General features: G+C 36.4%; 1 protein-coding gene across 9 annotated transcripts in view; it reads right to left on the reverse strand.

Moving 5' to 3' along the window:
* LOC124431500 (Down syndrome cell adhesion molecule-like protein Dscam2) overlaps positions 1–14,078 on the reverse strand; it is a 201,271-nt gene that overhangs the window by 69,132 nt on the left and 118,061 nt on the right. For 7 of the 9 annotated variants that reach the window (XM_046979491.1, XM_046979496.1, XM_046979493.1 and 4 more), the window contains one exon: positions 1–258. This exon is cut by the window's left edge and continues 78 nt beyond it. In XM_046979491.1, coding sequence (XP_046835447.1) covers positions 1–258 — 258 coding nt within the window. The remainder of the gene's footprint in view (positions 259–14,078) is intronic. The other 2 variants (XM_046979495.1, XM_046979494.1) reach the window with 1 other exon arrangement.

The following is a 14,078-nucleotide window of genomic DNA, read 5'->3' on the forward strand; positions in this document are numbered from 1 at the left end:
CGTCGTGTCTGTAACTCTCGGCACCGAACGGTAGGAAATGCATTGAACCATTCGCCAGCATATCACGGATATGCGGTATTGGTAAAACGGGTGAGCCATCGCCCATCAGCCAATCGATCCTAGGCGATGGACTGCCGTGTGCCGAACAGTGGATCATAGCACCGGTGTCGTTCGAAAATTCCACCGATGAACGTGGCTCCGAAACCAAAACTGGACCTTGACTGTCCAGCACCACTCCTCGTCCTGAAACATAAAGTCCTGAATTTGTTAGAACGAACACGTACAAACTTTATATTACATACTTTGTTTAATAATATATCGTTTTCTTTTCTTTTTCTTTTTTCCTTTACAAATCGAAACGCCACAGTATCTTTCTTTCTTTTTTTTTTTTTTTTTTTTTTGTTATTCAGATGCGTATTTATTTGTTTCAATATCTTATGAAAATACTCGACGCAATGAAATTTTTTAAAAGAAAAAGAAATATATATGCTTATATACTTTTTATATATCTGTCCATAATTTCTCTCTCTCTCTCTCTCTCTCTCTTTCTCTCTATCGTTTCGGATTATTGATAGAATTTAAACAGCTTCTTTTCTTTTTTTTTCTTCTTTCTCTCTCTCTCTCTCTCTCTCTCTCTCTCTTTCTAAAGCTACAGTTAACAGAACGATCACGTACAAGTAATAACGTCATATCGATCTTCCTCGATCACCGTTGCTCTGCTAGCTTTTATTGAATTCAATGCCATCGTGGAATACAGAATTTATCCGTGAAAGTAACGTTTCTTCGTGGACACTCGACAGGCCATCGTTCATACAAAAAGCCATTATCGTATGAAGAAAGTAGCGAATGTTAGAAGGAGTGGAGGAATGAAAATAAGACGACAATCTCTCTCTCTCTCTCTCTCTCTCTCTCTCTCTCTCTGTTCCTCTCTAAAAATCCATCTCCTTCCGCACGCATTAGACTTGAGAGTACTTAACTTTCGCGTCCTTTATTTCCGCTCTCTTTACATCTTCAACATTCCACTCGTCTAGCTTTACCTTTAAGACGCGTTACTTGAATCTCGAGAAAAAGAAAAAGAAAAAAAAAAAAAAAAAAAAAAAGAAAAAGGAAGGAAAGGAGATGGAGAGATATAGAGAAACCACAGTTGCTCTTTCTACATAAAGCTCTCGAGATAAGGCGGAAATGATACGATCGCGTCTTTGGGAATCACTTAAGCGTTTAATCGAAGTAAGTTTTCTTTTCTTAAAAAAAAAAAAAAAGAAAAAAAAAAAAAAAGAAGAAGAAAAAGAAGAAAATAAAATGAAAAGAACAAGTAAAGATAAAAAGAAAGAGAAAGAAGAAAGTAGGAAGAAAAAAAAAAATATTGAATCGCTCGATAAATTACTTTAACTAAGTCGAGTGGGATGTAGATAGATAGATAGATAGATAGATAGATAGATAGATAAAGACCGAAAGAAACAGAGATAATAGATAAAGAGATAAGAAGAGATATAAAGAGAGATCGTGAGAGTCGAGCAACAGTATTCACGTCAGAGAATACGAAGAACGAATTGTCATTTCACCGGGACGCACATATACGTACACGTACAAACAAATTTTCCGAATATTCTGGTCACACACACACACACACATGTATATATATATATATATATATAGGTATATACAAGGAGTGAACTAGTTCGTCCATTTCTCCATAACAGTACGATCACAGCATTTTCCACTCTTTCTTTCTTCGCCTCTCTCTCTTTCTCTCTCTCTCTCTCTCTCTCTCTCTCTCTCTCTCTCTCTCTCTCTCACTTCATCTCTCTGATTCTCTCTATCTGCTTGAATCGAGAAAATCTGATAGAGGATCTCCATCGCAGCTGATGCTAGCAATACCGAAGCTTTGTCCCGACTATTCTACCTTCTTGTTTTCTACCGATCGAGGACGACTCGATGGAGGTAAATATCTTCAAGAAATGCATATACCTTTCTCATAAAAATAAGAAGTGAAAGAAGAGAGAGAGAGAGAGAGAGAGAGAGAGAGAGAGAGAGAGAAAGAGAGAGGGTGAGAAAATGTAGGTAAATAAGAACAAAAATCGATTGCATTATACATGAAAAGCAGTTTGATAACAGTCGGGATATATAGAATCGTTAAGTATACGATTGGTCCAATGAGATATATATCTATAGATATAATAATATATATATGTCTGTGTATGATGCGTCTGTACATATGTGTGTGTATGTGTGTGTATGTGTCTGTGCGCAGCGAGAGACGACGGCTTTGTGCGTTTCCATCGAAGCACCTGCGGTCCCGGTTTTACAACTATGTGCGCACCAAACCAACCCTCTCTATCCATCTCGTATTATCACGAATCTCCACCCCTCTACCTTTCCCTCACTCTCTCTCTCTCTCTCTCTCTCTCTCTCTCTCTCTTTCTCTTTCTCTCTCTCTTTCTCTCTCGAGTCTCTCGAATTCCAGCTCTCTGCGACCGATATCAGTTAGCGAGCACTGTACGAGCAAGCGATTTTCACGAGGCTCGTATTAAACGTGCTAGGAGGAAGAAAAATGGTTGGATTAATCACCCCCATGGGGACGGGCGAGAGGAGGAAGGGAGGGATTGAGGAACGAGAGGGATTGCTTCGTACATTCTGCAAACGATATGAACGGATATGCCGGTCGCTTGATTTTCGTTCGACCAACACATTTTTTTTTCTCTTTCTCTCTCTCTCTCTCTTTCATCTGTCTATCTATCTATCTATCTATCTATCTATCTATCTCTATATCTTTCTCTTTTACTTTTCTATAGTTACATACATTCCAGTTAAAGTTACTTGTCATCAGATTGTTCTTTTCGTTTTTTATCTTCACTCTTAAGATAAATTACGCCTGTGTCCGTTCACATATTTACTCGTATCTATATACATGCATACATACATGCATACATATATATATATATATATATATATATATATATATATATATAAACATATAGTAGAATATTTGGAAAAGTCGATCTGTTTACGTCGAACCAACGGAAATTAGAGTTCCATGGTGGACCCAACCAACGTTCATTGTCCCGTAATGCTACGAATTCGATCTCCGTTCGCATGAATACATCTCGCTCGAGGATCGTTCGAGAAGAGCTTATCTCGACAGGACACATAAACGTCGATCGAGAACGGACTCATTCTCTCTCTCTCTCTATCCCTCCCACTCTCTCTTTATCTCTATCTTTCTCGTTTCCTGAGACTACCCAAAACTGAGACCGGTGAAATTTCATATTTCGTCGCCGTGAAGGAGGATTTCAACCGAGGACATTAACGTTTTATCGTTCCGCACATGTTTCTCTCATACCTCACATACACACACACACACTATATATATATATATGTACATAAATACGTATATATATATATATATATATATATATACATACATACACACAACGATAATTTCCTGCGTCATTGGTATGGAACGTGAATCCCTGTACATAGCTATGCCATGGTTTTGGTATTATGCATCGACGCCATTTATGCCACATTTACACGCACGACACACCCATACCTTCATTACTATCTCTTCCTCATCTCCCTTTAACCTCTCTCTCTCTCTCTCTCTCTAACACAGTTGATGCACCCTGGCAGTAGTACGTATCCGGCTGTCGTACATGCAGAGAGAGAGAGAGAGGAAGAGAGGAAGAGGGAGAGATAGAGAGGAAGAGAGAGGACTAAACCAGACCATCCTCACTTTAGTGTACACGCACTACATATACACCTGTATATATGCTTGCGCGCGCCCGTATGTGATGTCTGTTTATGTACGTATGTGTGTATATATTCGTACGCATTACATGTGACTGCATTGACTATGTAAACGATTCTGCTAGTGCTGCCGTTGCTGCTGCTATTGCAGTTAGTTGTTGGCTGGTGCTACTAGTACCGTTGCTGGTGCTGCTGCAACTACACCTATCTCTCTGTCTCTCCCTCTCCCTCTTTCTCTCTCTCTCTCTCTCTCTCTCTCTCTCTCTAGCTTTATCTCTCTAGCTCTCCCAGGCTACTACCCTGTATTTTCGCGCTGTAGCTCGCGTTCCTGATTAATTACAGAGAACCGTTACGGCTGGCACGGCCGTTGCATCGCACCGACATTATCATCCGGCACACGAAACCCACGTCACTGACGAATTAACAGACTAACTTGGAGATCCACGACTGGGCGTACAACGTTCATACACGCGTTATTCCTTTCTTAGTCTTGAGAAACGTCGTGTCGAGTTATCTTTTCTTTATATCTTTCAATTAACACACAATTAGAACGAACGAACGAACGAACGAACGAACGAACGTACGTACATTTCATCTAACGCATATGTTTCATCCTAAAGTTTAATGTAATTTGAATAATTTATAACGAACGAAACGCATACGTATAAGCTATAATAATATATTGTATAAAAATTATTATTATTATATCGTATTTATAAATTCTTTATGAGATTTATATGTTCAAACGAACGGGAGAGATTACGAGACAATCGAAATTAAATCGTTGCGTATGATTAAAGAAAAAAAGAAAAGAAAAAAATCAATATTTTTTTCTCCTTTTCTTTTTTCTCTTTATATACGTGACGTGTATGAATTGTTCATCGAAAAAGGTTCATTTCGAATAGATCGAAAAATTTCACACGTTTTTTCGATTTTTCTAATATTCAAACACCATCGTCCTCCCTTTCCTCATACCACTCTCCGCCCTCGTCCCCATCACTCTCCGTCCCGAAAAAAAAAGAAGAAAAATAATAATATTCGTGAAAATCAAAGAACACATTGTTTAAGTTTTAATAAGAAAAATGATGTAGCTATTCGGCGACCGCGCCCTTTACCTTTCGTTCCAGTTTTGTTTCGCTTTCTATATCCTTCTTTTCTTTTCTTTTTTTTTCTTATATTGTTTTCTCTTTTTATTATTCTTTTTTTTTCGACATACTTGCTCCTCCCTCCCTCCCTCCCTCTCTCTTTTTCTTTCTCCACTCGTAAGCTTTTATCGTCGTATCTTCCTCTCCGTAATTTTAGAAAACAACGGGAAAAGTAGAGCCGTTAATTACGGCGGCACTTTTCTCTGTCTCTCTCTCTCTCTCTCTCTGAGAAACAGAGAGACACAATACAAAACAAAAAATACAAAAAACAAAACAAAAAAACAATATACACGTATGCTGAAGGGAAGAGAAAGGCAAGTCGAAAAATATGTCGTCAAACGTGATTACATATGCCGCTAATTAAGTCACAGGTGGTGTGGACCTGAACAAAGCGTTTCCTCTCCCTCTCCCTTCCCCCCTCTTTTCTCTTCTCTTCTCTCCTCTTGAATCCAACTCTTTTTTTTCCTTCTTCTTTCTTTCTTTCTTTCTTCTTTCTTTTTGCTCTAATATTTTTTTTATTATCTCACTCTTCTTGCGGAACAACGTACGCGAGTGGATAAGCTCTACAAATGCTTTCATCCAAATATATATACATATATATATTTATATAGTTATATACATCAACCTCTTTTGGCTTTATTTCCTTCCCAAGCGAAAAACAAATTTTCACAGATAATCAATGAGTATACCCATTATATATATATATATATATATATATATATATATATATATATATATATATATATATGTATATACTTGCATATATCGATTATCTTTGTCTATCTGCAGACGATTGAAAAATATCGTTAATGTCGATTAAAATTGAAAAACCGTACGATCGAGCTTGAAATTCATTTTTTGTTTGTTTCTCTTTCTTTCTCTCTCTCTCTCTCTCTCTCTTTCTCTCGGTATATATTTCCCTTCTTCGGCTAAAGCGAAGTAACGCGACTGTGTACAGGGATCACGGTTAATTTCTCCTCTGGTAATGGCGCACAATGCCACCGGCAATGAGAGAGGATAAGAGGGGTGAGGAGAGGAAACTCGCGTGGCAAAAGCCAATACGATTGGCCAATGGCTTCGATTCTACATACGAGAATCGCGCACACGCGTAAATACGCACAATCGGACGGCCGGATAAAGCCATGGAGAGAGCGGATCGATCCCGCGGAATATAAAGCCCCAACCCCGTTCAACCACCTAACCCTCTCTCTCTCTCTCTCTCTCTCTCTTCCTCTCTTTCTCCCTTTTTTCCCCTTTCCCTTCTCTTCCCTTCCCTTTCCTACTCATTCCTCCCTTCCGCATCAACCCATTTTCATCCAACGACAACGACGACGAAACGTTGGCCTATCATCTTCGACGAATCTATTAAGGATACGTAAATTTTATGAAAATTGCATTTGTGTATATCTGTGTACTGTATCTTATATATGAATATACATATATATATATATATATATGATAAATAAAAAGTATTAATATCAGCGACGAAATTTAATTATTAATGTTAAAAAAAATGTAATAATTCTTCTCAACGTTATGTCGATTCTCTCAAGTGTTAAGAAAAAAAAAAAAAAAAAAAAAAAAAAAAGAAAAAGTCTCGTAAAAAAAAGAAAAATGCGCCATCCTTTTTTTTCCTCTCGCTTTTCCTTTTTTTTTTTTATCTTTTTTATCCAAATCAAAAAATTTGCCATTGTTAGAGGGAGCTCGAAATAAAATTTTCGGTGTTACGTGTCTATGTAACTACGTAAGATACATATGTATGAGTTAAACGTTGAGGAACATTGACGATGTAACTTCCGGGTGCTCGATTAACGTTCTCCTTCTTCTTACCCCCTCCTTTATTCTAACTCCGACGTAACACAATGTTCCTGACATCTTATCGAATCACTTTGCTCGCCAGAGTCGAATCGATGTAGTCTACACGGAGCACCTCGTTTTCTTCGAGGTGCAGACACACAGAGGAGTAGACGAGCATTATGCACGCGTCATGGAGCATGATGTTGGCGTTGGTCCTCTCGAGTTCGTTCCGATAAAAGGAACAAGCGGTAAAGATCACAAGAGCGAAAGATGGTAAATAATAAAATTAGTCGGTTGAGATCTTCCAATATCTTTTTCTCTCTTTTATACCTCCCTTAATACTCTATCTACCTCTGTCTTTTATTATCTCTCTTTGTATTTCCCATACGGTTCGATCGCAAATAATACGCATATATATATATATATATATGTCGAATTAAGAAAAAGAAAAGGAGTGATAAAAAGAGAGAGAGAGAGAGAAGAAGATAATTAGCAATAAATTTTAATCTACTAGGATCTTTTTCATTTGCACTTCTCTTTTTCTTTTATATATGAATATATATGTATATATTAGATCCAATATATATATATATATATATATATATATATATATATATATATATCGGATCTAATTTAAATTCAAGCAATAAGAGCAAAGAAAAAAAATTTAGTTTCAAAGAAAGATAATTAATAATTAAATTAGTCTAATAATATCTTATAAATTCTCTCTCTCTCTCTCTCTCTGTTCCTTTCTCTCACTCTGTTTTATATATGACCGAACATTGAAAATATCTCGAGCTCTAATCGATATATAAAAAGAAAAAAGAAAAGAAAAGAAAAAAAAAAAACCCGACGAAGATCGAAAAAGAAAGAAGAGAAGAGAGAAAAGAGAAAGAGATACGATAAAATTAGTCGACTAGAATCTTCTTATTTTTTTTTTATTCCACCCCTTATTCTCTCTCTCTCTCTCTCTCTCTCTCTCTCTTTCCCTTTATTTTCCTCTCTCACGTATGATCCCACGTTGAATATATCTGAAGTTAGTAGGCGTCTTCATCCGACCGAACGGAAGAATCCAACGAGACGGAGCAATATCGACGGAAATCGAATTGCAAAATGGAGAAAATGACTGCTAGTGTCCTCGTCTCTAGCATTCCCTCAACATTTTCTTCGTTCGTTGCACGAATGGACGAAGAAGGATGCGACGAAGAGATAGGAAGAAGTTTGATAGAGGTAGAGATAGAGAAAAGGATATAGAGAAAGAGAGATAGATAGATAGATAGATAGAGATAGAAAGACATATATATATATATATAGAGAGAGAGAGAGAGGGAGAAGAGAAACGCATTCCTGAGCGAGTTAATCCCCCGGAGTCTGGAATGGCTGACAATTCCACGGATCTGTGCCTTCTGCCATCCTCCTTCCTTCTCCCTCCTCATTCTCTCTCGTCCACCACTACCGTCCTTCTCCTCTTCATACGCTCTCGCTGACGTATATACAACGTATGTATGTATTATTCGTATGTGTATACGCATATATATCTATGTAGATAGACGGCCGTACGTGTGCGCAAGGGTACACACGTATTTATACATGTTCATTCGCGTAATCGAGTCCCGTTCGTCTGGGTGATCCGTGTGGTTCTTTCTTTCTCTTTCTCTTTCAACTATCTCTTTCATTCCTTCTCTCTCTCTCTCTCTCTCTCTCTCTGTACATATATATATACATACATATATATATATATATATATATTATCATTCCAAATCTATTCGTCGATTCGCAATATCACGGAATTCGTAGTAAATGGATTGTAATACCGTCGGGAATCTCGCGTAGAATGCGTATTACATAATGTAGTTTCTCTTTATCATTTTGTCCTTTTATTTTTCTTTTTATTCTCATTCTTATTATCAATATGTATATATATATGTGTGTGTGTGTGTGTGTGTGTGTGTGTGTGCATGTGTAAATTATGTTATGGATACGTATATAAATGTCAAAGGACAGACGACATCTAGTAAGATGGATCCTTTTCTATCGTTCTTTACGTTCGTTTTCTCGAAATTTATCTCGATATGTTAAAACCTTTAGCATTTCGAAGGAATACGACTTTCCTGTTTCAACGAGTTCGTCGTCGTCGTCGTCGTCGTCGTCGTCAACGCGTTAAACGTCGTCGAACTGAAGATAGACGACAGAATCTCTCTCTCGTTTTTTCTTTTTCTCTCTTTCGCGAAAACGCGATTGGATTTTCCAAAGCCACGACGAATCGATTATTGGATATCGTTTTACTAAGGGAGGGAGGAAGGGAGGGAGGGGACTAGGTGGTTCGATTAAACGAACTCTTCCAGGAGAATATCATAAGGAAAACGAGGATTGTGTAGGATGGTAATACTGCTTGGCTTTTCGAAGAATAGACGATTCTTATCGATAAACTGAAATCTTGATTCTTTCTCTCTCTCTCTCTCTCTCTCTCTCTCTCTCTCTCTATCCTATCTACAATAAATATATTCATTTATATCGTTCTTCCAATCGAGACTTTCTCTCTCTCTCTCTCTCTTCTTCTCGTTGTTATTAATTTTAATAAATCTTATATTTAATTTATACGACGATAATGAACCTTCTTCTCTCTCTCTCTCTCTCTCTATCTCTATCTCTGTCTCTTTTTATCTATATTACAAAATAATGAAGAAAAAAGACAGAAATAAAATGACTCCTCCACGTCTAATTTCTAATGCGCTAAACTAAAATACGATCATCGTAGTGCGATATGAAAAGAGGAAAGAGAAGGAGAGAGAGAGAGAGAGAAAGGAGACAAGAGAATAGTCATTCTCGAGGACACTATGAAGAGGTCCTTCCTTTTGAACGTAAACTGCTTAGAGCCAGATAGCAGTCTCTAAGTTCTTCTTTCGTTCCCAGAGTAACTTTCTTAATTCCTCTCTTAGCGGAGTTAATCTTCCCGATTAATGCTTTACTAACCCCTCTTCTTCTTCTTCTTCTTCTTCTTCATCTTCTTTCTCTATCTCATCTCCTTATTTTATGACGTCTATCTACCTATTTTCTGTTTCTGCTTCTTCGAAAATTTATATCTCGATAAATACTTAATCATTTAGTTTCCACAAAGGAGATATAAATTTTCTTTATAATAATTATAACATAAGGTTAATTTCGTTCAATAATAATAAATCAATAATTTGATATGTATTTACGTAGGAATTAACGAAAAGTCTCGAAATATTTTATAAAATTATAATGGGCTAAAAGGGGGGAAATGAATTGTAAACGATGGTCAGCTGTTCCAATTTTATTGACGTAACGAGTAAAAAAAAAATTAACGATAAGATTTAATATTTAAATTAACGAAGACGCTGGATTAAATCGATCTAATTTGTTGGCTCGAATCGTATCTGTTCTAAATAATGATTAACATATATATAAAAAAAAAAACAAAAATATTAATAAAAATAATTGCGTAGTTACTTAATATATTCGTTAAAAAAAAAAAAAAGAGCGGAACTTAATGATAATCGAATAGTTCGTTTTACGTGTCTTATCGATCTAATCGCAATGTATCTAATGCTTGTAACGAAGATGAAATTAATTAATCGATGAATATTCGAGATAACGATTATTAATGTATACGATAAAAATTGTTCTCGTAGTATATTAATCTATTCGTAGAAGAAACGTCGATGCTTTATTAATAAGTCATATGACTTTAATTGATATTATTAATTACGATTAAATATAAAACGATAGAATCGCATGATATATATATATATATATATAAAGTAATTACTTACGTTGCAATATGTTCGTAGGAAATAAAATTAAGATAGAGAGACTACGTAGGACACATCCTTACTCTGGTACGACGTGAGTAATACTAAATGCGTATACCTTACGACGAAAACATTTCGGCTAGAAGGAAACGTAAACGATAGGTCACCTTTTGTTACGAGGCAATGATCTAAGGATATATAGAAACAAAAAAGGAAAACAAAACAAACCGAGACAGAGAGCGAGAGAGTAAGAGGAAGATAGAAAGAGAGAGAGAGAGAGAGGTGAGAGAGAGAGAGGCGAGAGAGAGGGAAGAGAGAGAGAGAGAGAGAGACAAATGAAAGTAACAAACGGAGTGGGAGAAGAATTACGAGCTTAATTAACTTGTGACGAACGAAGCCACCGCAAAATCTCACGGCGCATAAATTTACGTTGTACATTGCAAAATGAGTTAACGTTGGCACGTTTTACCTTCTCCTAAAACCTCTCCGCCGGCATCACCATTACCATTACCATCACCAACACCAGCATTACCATCACCAAGCTGCATAAGCACCAGTAACAGCAGCTACGGGGCATAATCATTTACCAGAACCGAATCTCTGCCGTCTTATAAAATAATACGATATTAAAATTACGAGTTTAGTTTCGTTTTGCTCTTTTGATCCGTTATTCTCCTTCCAAATGGTTATCGTTAAATTCATTCGTCATTATTGCGACATTTATAATAACTAAAAGATATATTATTCAACGAAATTACTTTGTCCTTTATGCTCGGAAAATAAATAAAAAAAATAGATAAATGGATAGCTGGAGAAAGATAGACAGATAGAGAGATAGAGAGAGAGAGAAAAAGAAGAATTAAAAAACGTTTAGAAAGATCAGTACGATATAAAGTAAGTATTTTAATAGACGAGTATATATATATATATAGTTTTATATGATGGAAGAAGACAAAAAAGAAAGAAAGAAATAGGATTAATTAATAGGATAAAAATAGGATTAAGAGAACAGAGATATCATAGATGAAAATGGACTATAAAGCTATTTTTTAATAAACCCCTTTTCGGTCAGGTTATATGTATCTATGTATGTATATATGTATTTCATGTCTGGATTTTTATCTTTCTAAAGGACGAGGACGACTATCGTAAAAGCTTCCAACGGTCTACTATCGAACACATTTTCTTGACGTTTCAGATGAAAGATATAGATATGAAAAGAGACAAGAAAGAGAGATTTTAAGAAAGAGAAGGGACGTTAAAACTTTATACTTCCTGACTTTGGGCTTCGTGCGAAATAAATAAAACGATTTCCGATATAGGGAAGAATCGATTTCCCCGTTAGGAGATAGGGAGGGGAGCAATGGAAAGAGGAAGGGAAAGGAGGGTGGCAGGGAAAATCGATTCGATTAATCGATACAAAAGTGAGGGAAACGAAGGAATTCATTTAAAGCTGATCCCCGCGTAATTCGTTTGATACCGGGGCGAAAGTGGAGAAGTAGATAGAGTGAGTAAGAGATAGAGAGTTATTGTGTGTATGTGTATGTGTGTGTGTGTGTGTGTGTGTGTAAGAGAGAGAGAGAGAGAGAGAGAGGAGTTCTCGCGTATCCTCATCGCGTTTCTCGAGAAATGACTTTTGCAAGAATTCGATGGCTGCTTTTCCGTACAATTAATCTCGAATAGCAAGATCGATAGATTCTCTTTTTATATAAATAAAAGAGAGAGAGAGAGAGAGAGAGAGAACTTTTCTTTGTCCCTCTCCCTTTATCTCTTTTTCTTCATAACTTTTTACGATCTCTCTCTTCTCTCTTTTTCTCCATTTCTTAGCGTCATACGAATTCTTTTTTTTCTTTTTTATTTCATTTGAAAATTTATCATTTCATTATCTCTTCTTTTTTCTATTTACTATTTATCTATATACGTACTCGTCTTCGTTCCTTATCGTTTTATGGTCTCGATCCATGTACTTGGAACATGCGGAATTAGCATAATGTGCACGATGTCGTTGCTCTCTCTCTCGCTATCTCTCTCTATCTGTCTTTATTTGACTCTTCATGGATACTTCATGTGATACAATGAGGATGATGATATCGATCGACATGGACACACGTAAGTACTTACTTACAAAGTATCTCTTCTCTCTCGCGCTCTCCTTTTTGGGTCGTTTAAATTTTTGATAACTTAAATGTTAAAGGTATAAAAATTGACGAAAGGATCGTTTGATAGATATCAATTTGAAATTAGAATTTATAAGCGGTAATACTGATCGATACGATGATCTATCAATATCGATTAATATGAATCAATTTTCATTCTCATTTTATCTCTTTCTCTATGTGTGTGCGTACGCGGCCATGTGTGTGCGTGTATGTATGTAAATTCAATGAACGTTACATCGTTACTAACGTGTAGAGATCGTGTTCCATGGGGCTGCTCGAGAAAATTAGGTGACGTTAATCCAGAATCTGTAGATTTTACGAAATTTCTGGCCATCGGAAGAGTAGGCCACATCCCCTATCAACGTTTACCTTCGTTATAGGAATCGATAATTTCAATTAATTCTCTCGATCCTCATTATGTTAGTACGAAATTTGCGAAAAGTGGATCAGATCGCGGGATTGAAAGCTTTCGATATATTATTCTTCTATGAACAAAATTCTTTCCTTTTTCTTCAATATTCCAACGTACGTGTGTACGTATATGAAGGAAGGAGAAAAAGTTCGATCGTATCTTTTTTCTTCTTCCTCTTCTTCTTCTTCTTCTTCTTCTTCTTCTTCTTCTTCTTTGAACGAAGGAAAAAAGAAAGGAAAAAGAAACACCGGACAAAAAAGGCAAAAAAAAAAAAGGAAAAGCGAAGGGAAAAAGAAGTTACGTAAATTTATTCGAAAGAAAAAAGAATATAAAAGGTGGATTGTGTGATGAAAGATAAAAAAAAAAAAAAAAATTAATTTCGACACGAAATGTCGAAAATAACGTGGGAACCGTAAAGGGCACGATATTACTTTCGTCTGTACCTATGTCTGTTTCCGTTTATATATCTGTCTCTCTCTCTCTCTCTCTCGTGTGTACGTGTGTGTGTGTGTGTGTGTGTGTGTGTGTACGTGTGTACGTGTGTATGTCCACTTGGCCAGGAAAATCGAGGAACAAAGTATTCGAAGAACTTTTTAAAAAAAGAGCTCGTGCCATGTTAAATTCCAAAGCTCGTCCTACAATTCCTTCCTCTCCTCTACCTGTTTTGTTTTTTTTTTCTTTTTTTTAATTTTTTTTTTTTTATTTACCTTTTACTTTTTTTTCTACCCGAGTTTTTCGGCATTGCAAAAATTGTTGGTCTTGGGTTTCTTTCTGTGGAAACAGAGACGAGGAGGGGATTTCAGAAGAAGGATGGAGAGGTCCGTTAGGATATAGAGGTCGAAAGGCATTAAACCTCATTTAGCATTTTAATTACTAAGGGCGACTCTTTTGCGTTGGCGACTAAATTGTAAATTATTTTCAATTGTGAAGTAAAATATGGAACAGGCATATAAAATGTCCCACGAACATGACCAATTCCTCGTCTCCCCTCCTCTTCCACCCTTTCCCCTATTCTCTAACCATTACTATCTCTCTCTCTCTC

The sequence above is a fragment of the Vespa crabro genome, chromosome 21 (genome assembly GCF_910589235.1).
Source record: "Vespa crabro chromosome 21, iyVesCrab1.2, whole genome shotgun sequence".
Taxonomy (NCBI): Eukaryota; Metazoa; Arthropoda; class Insecta; order Hymenoptera; family Vespidae; genus Vespa; species Vespa crabro.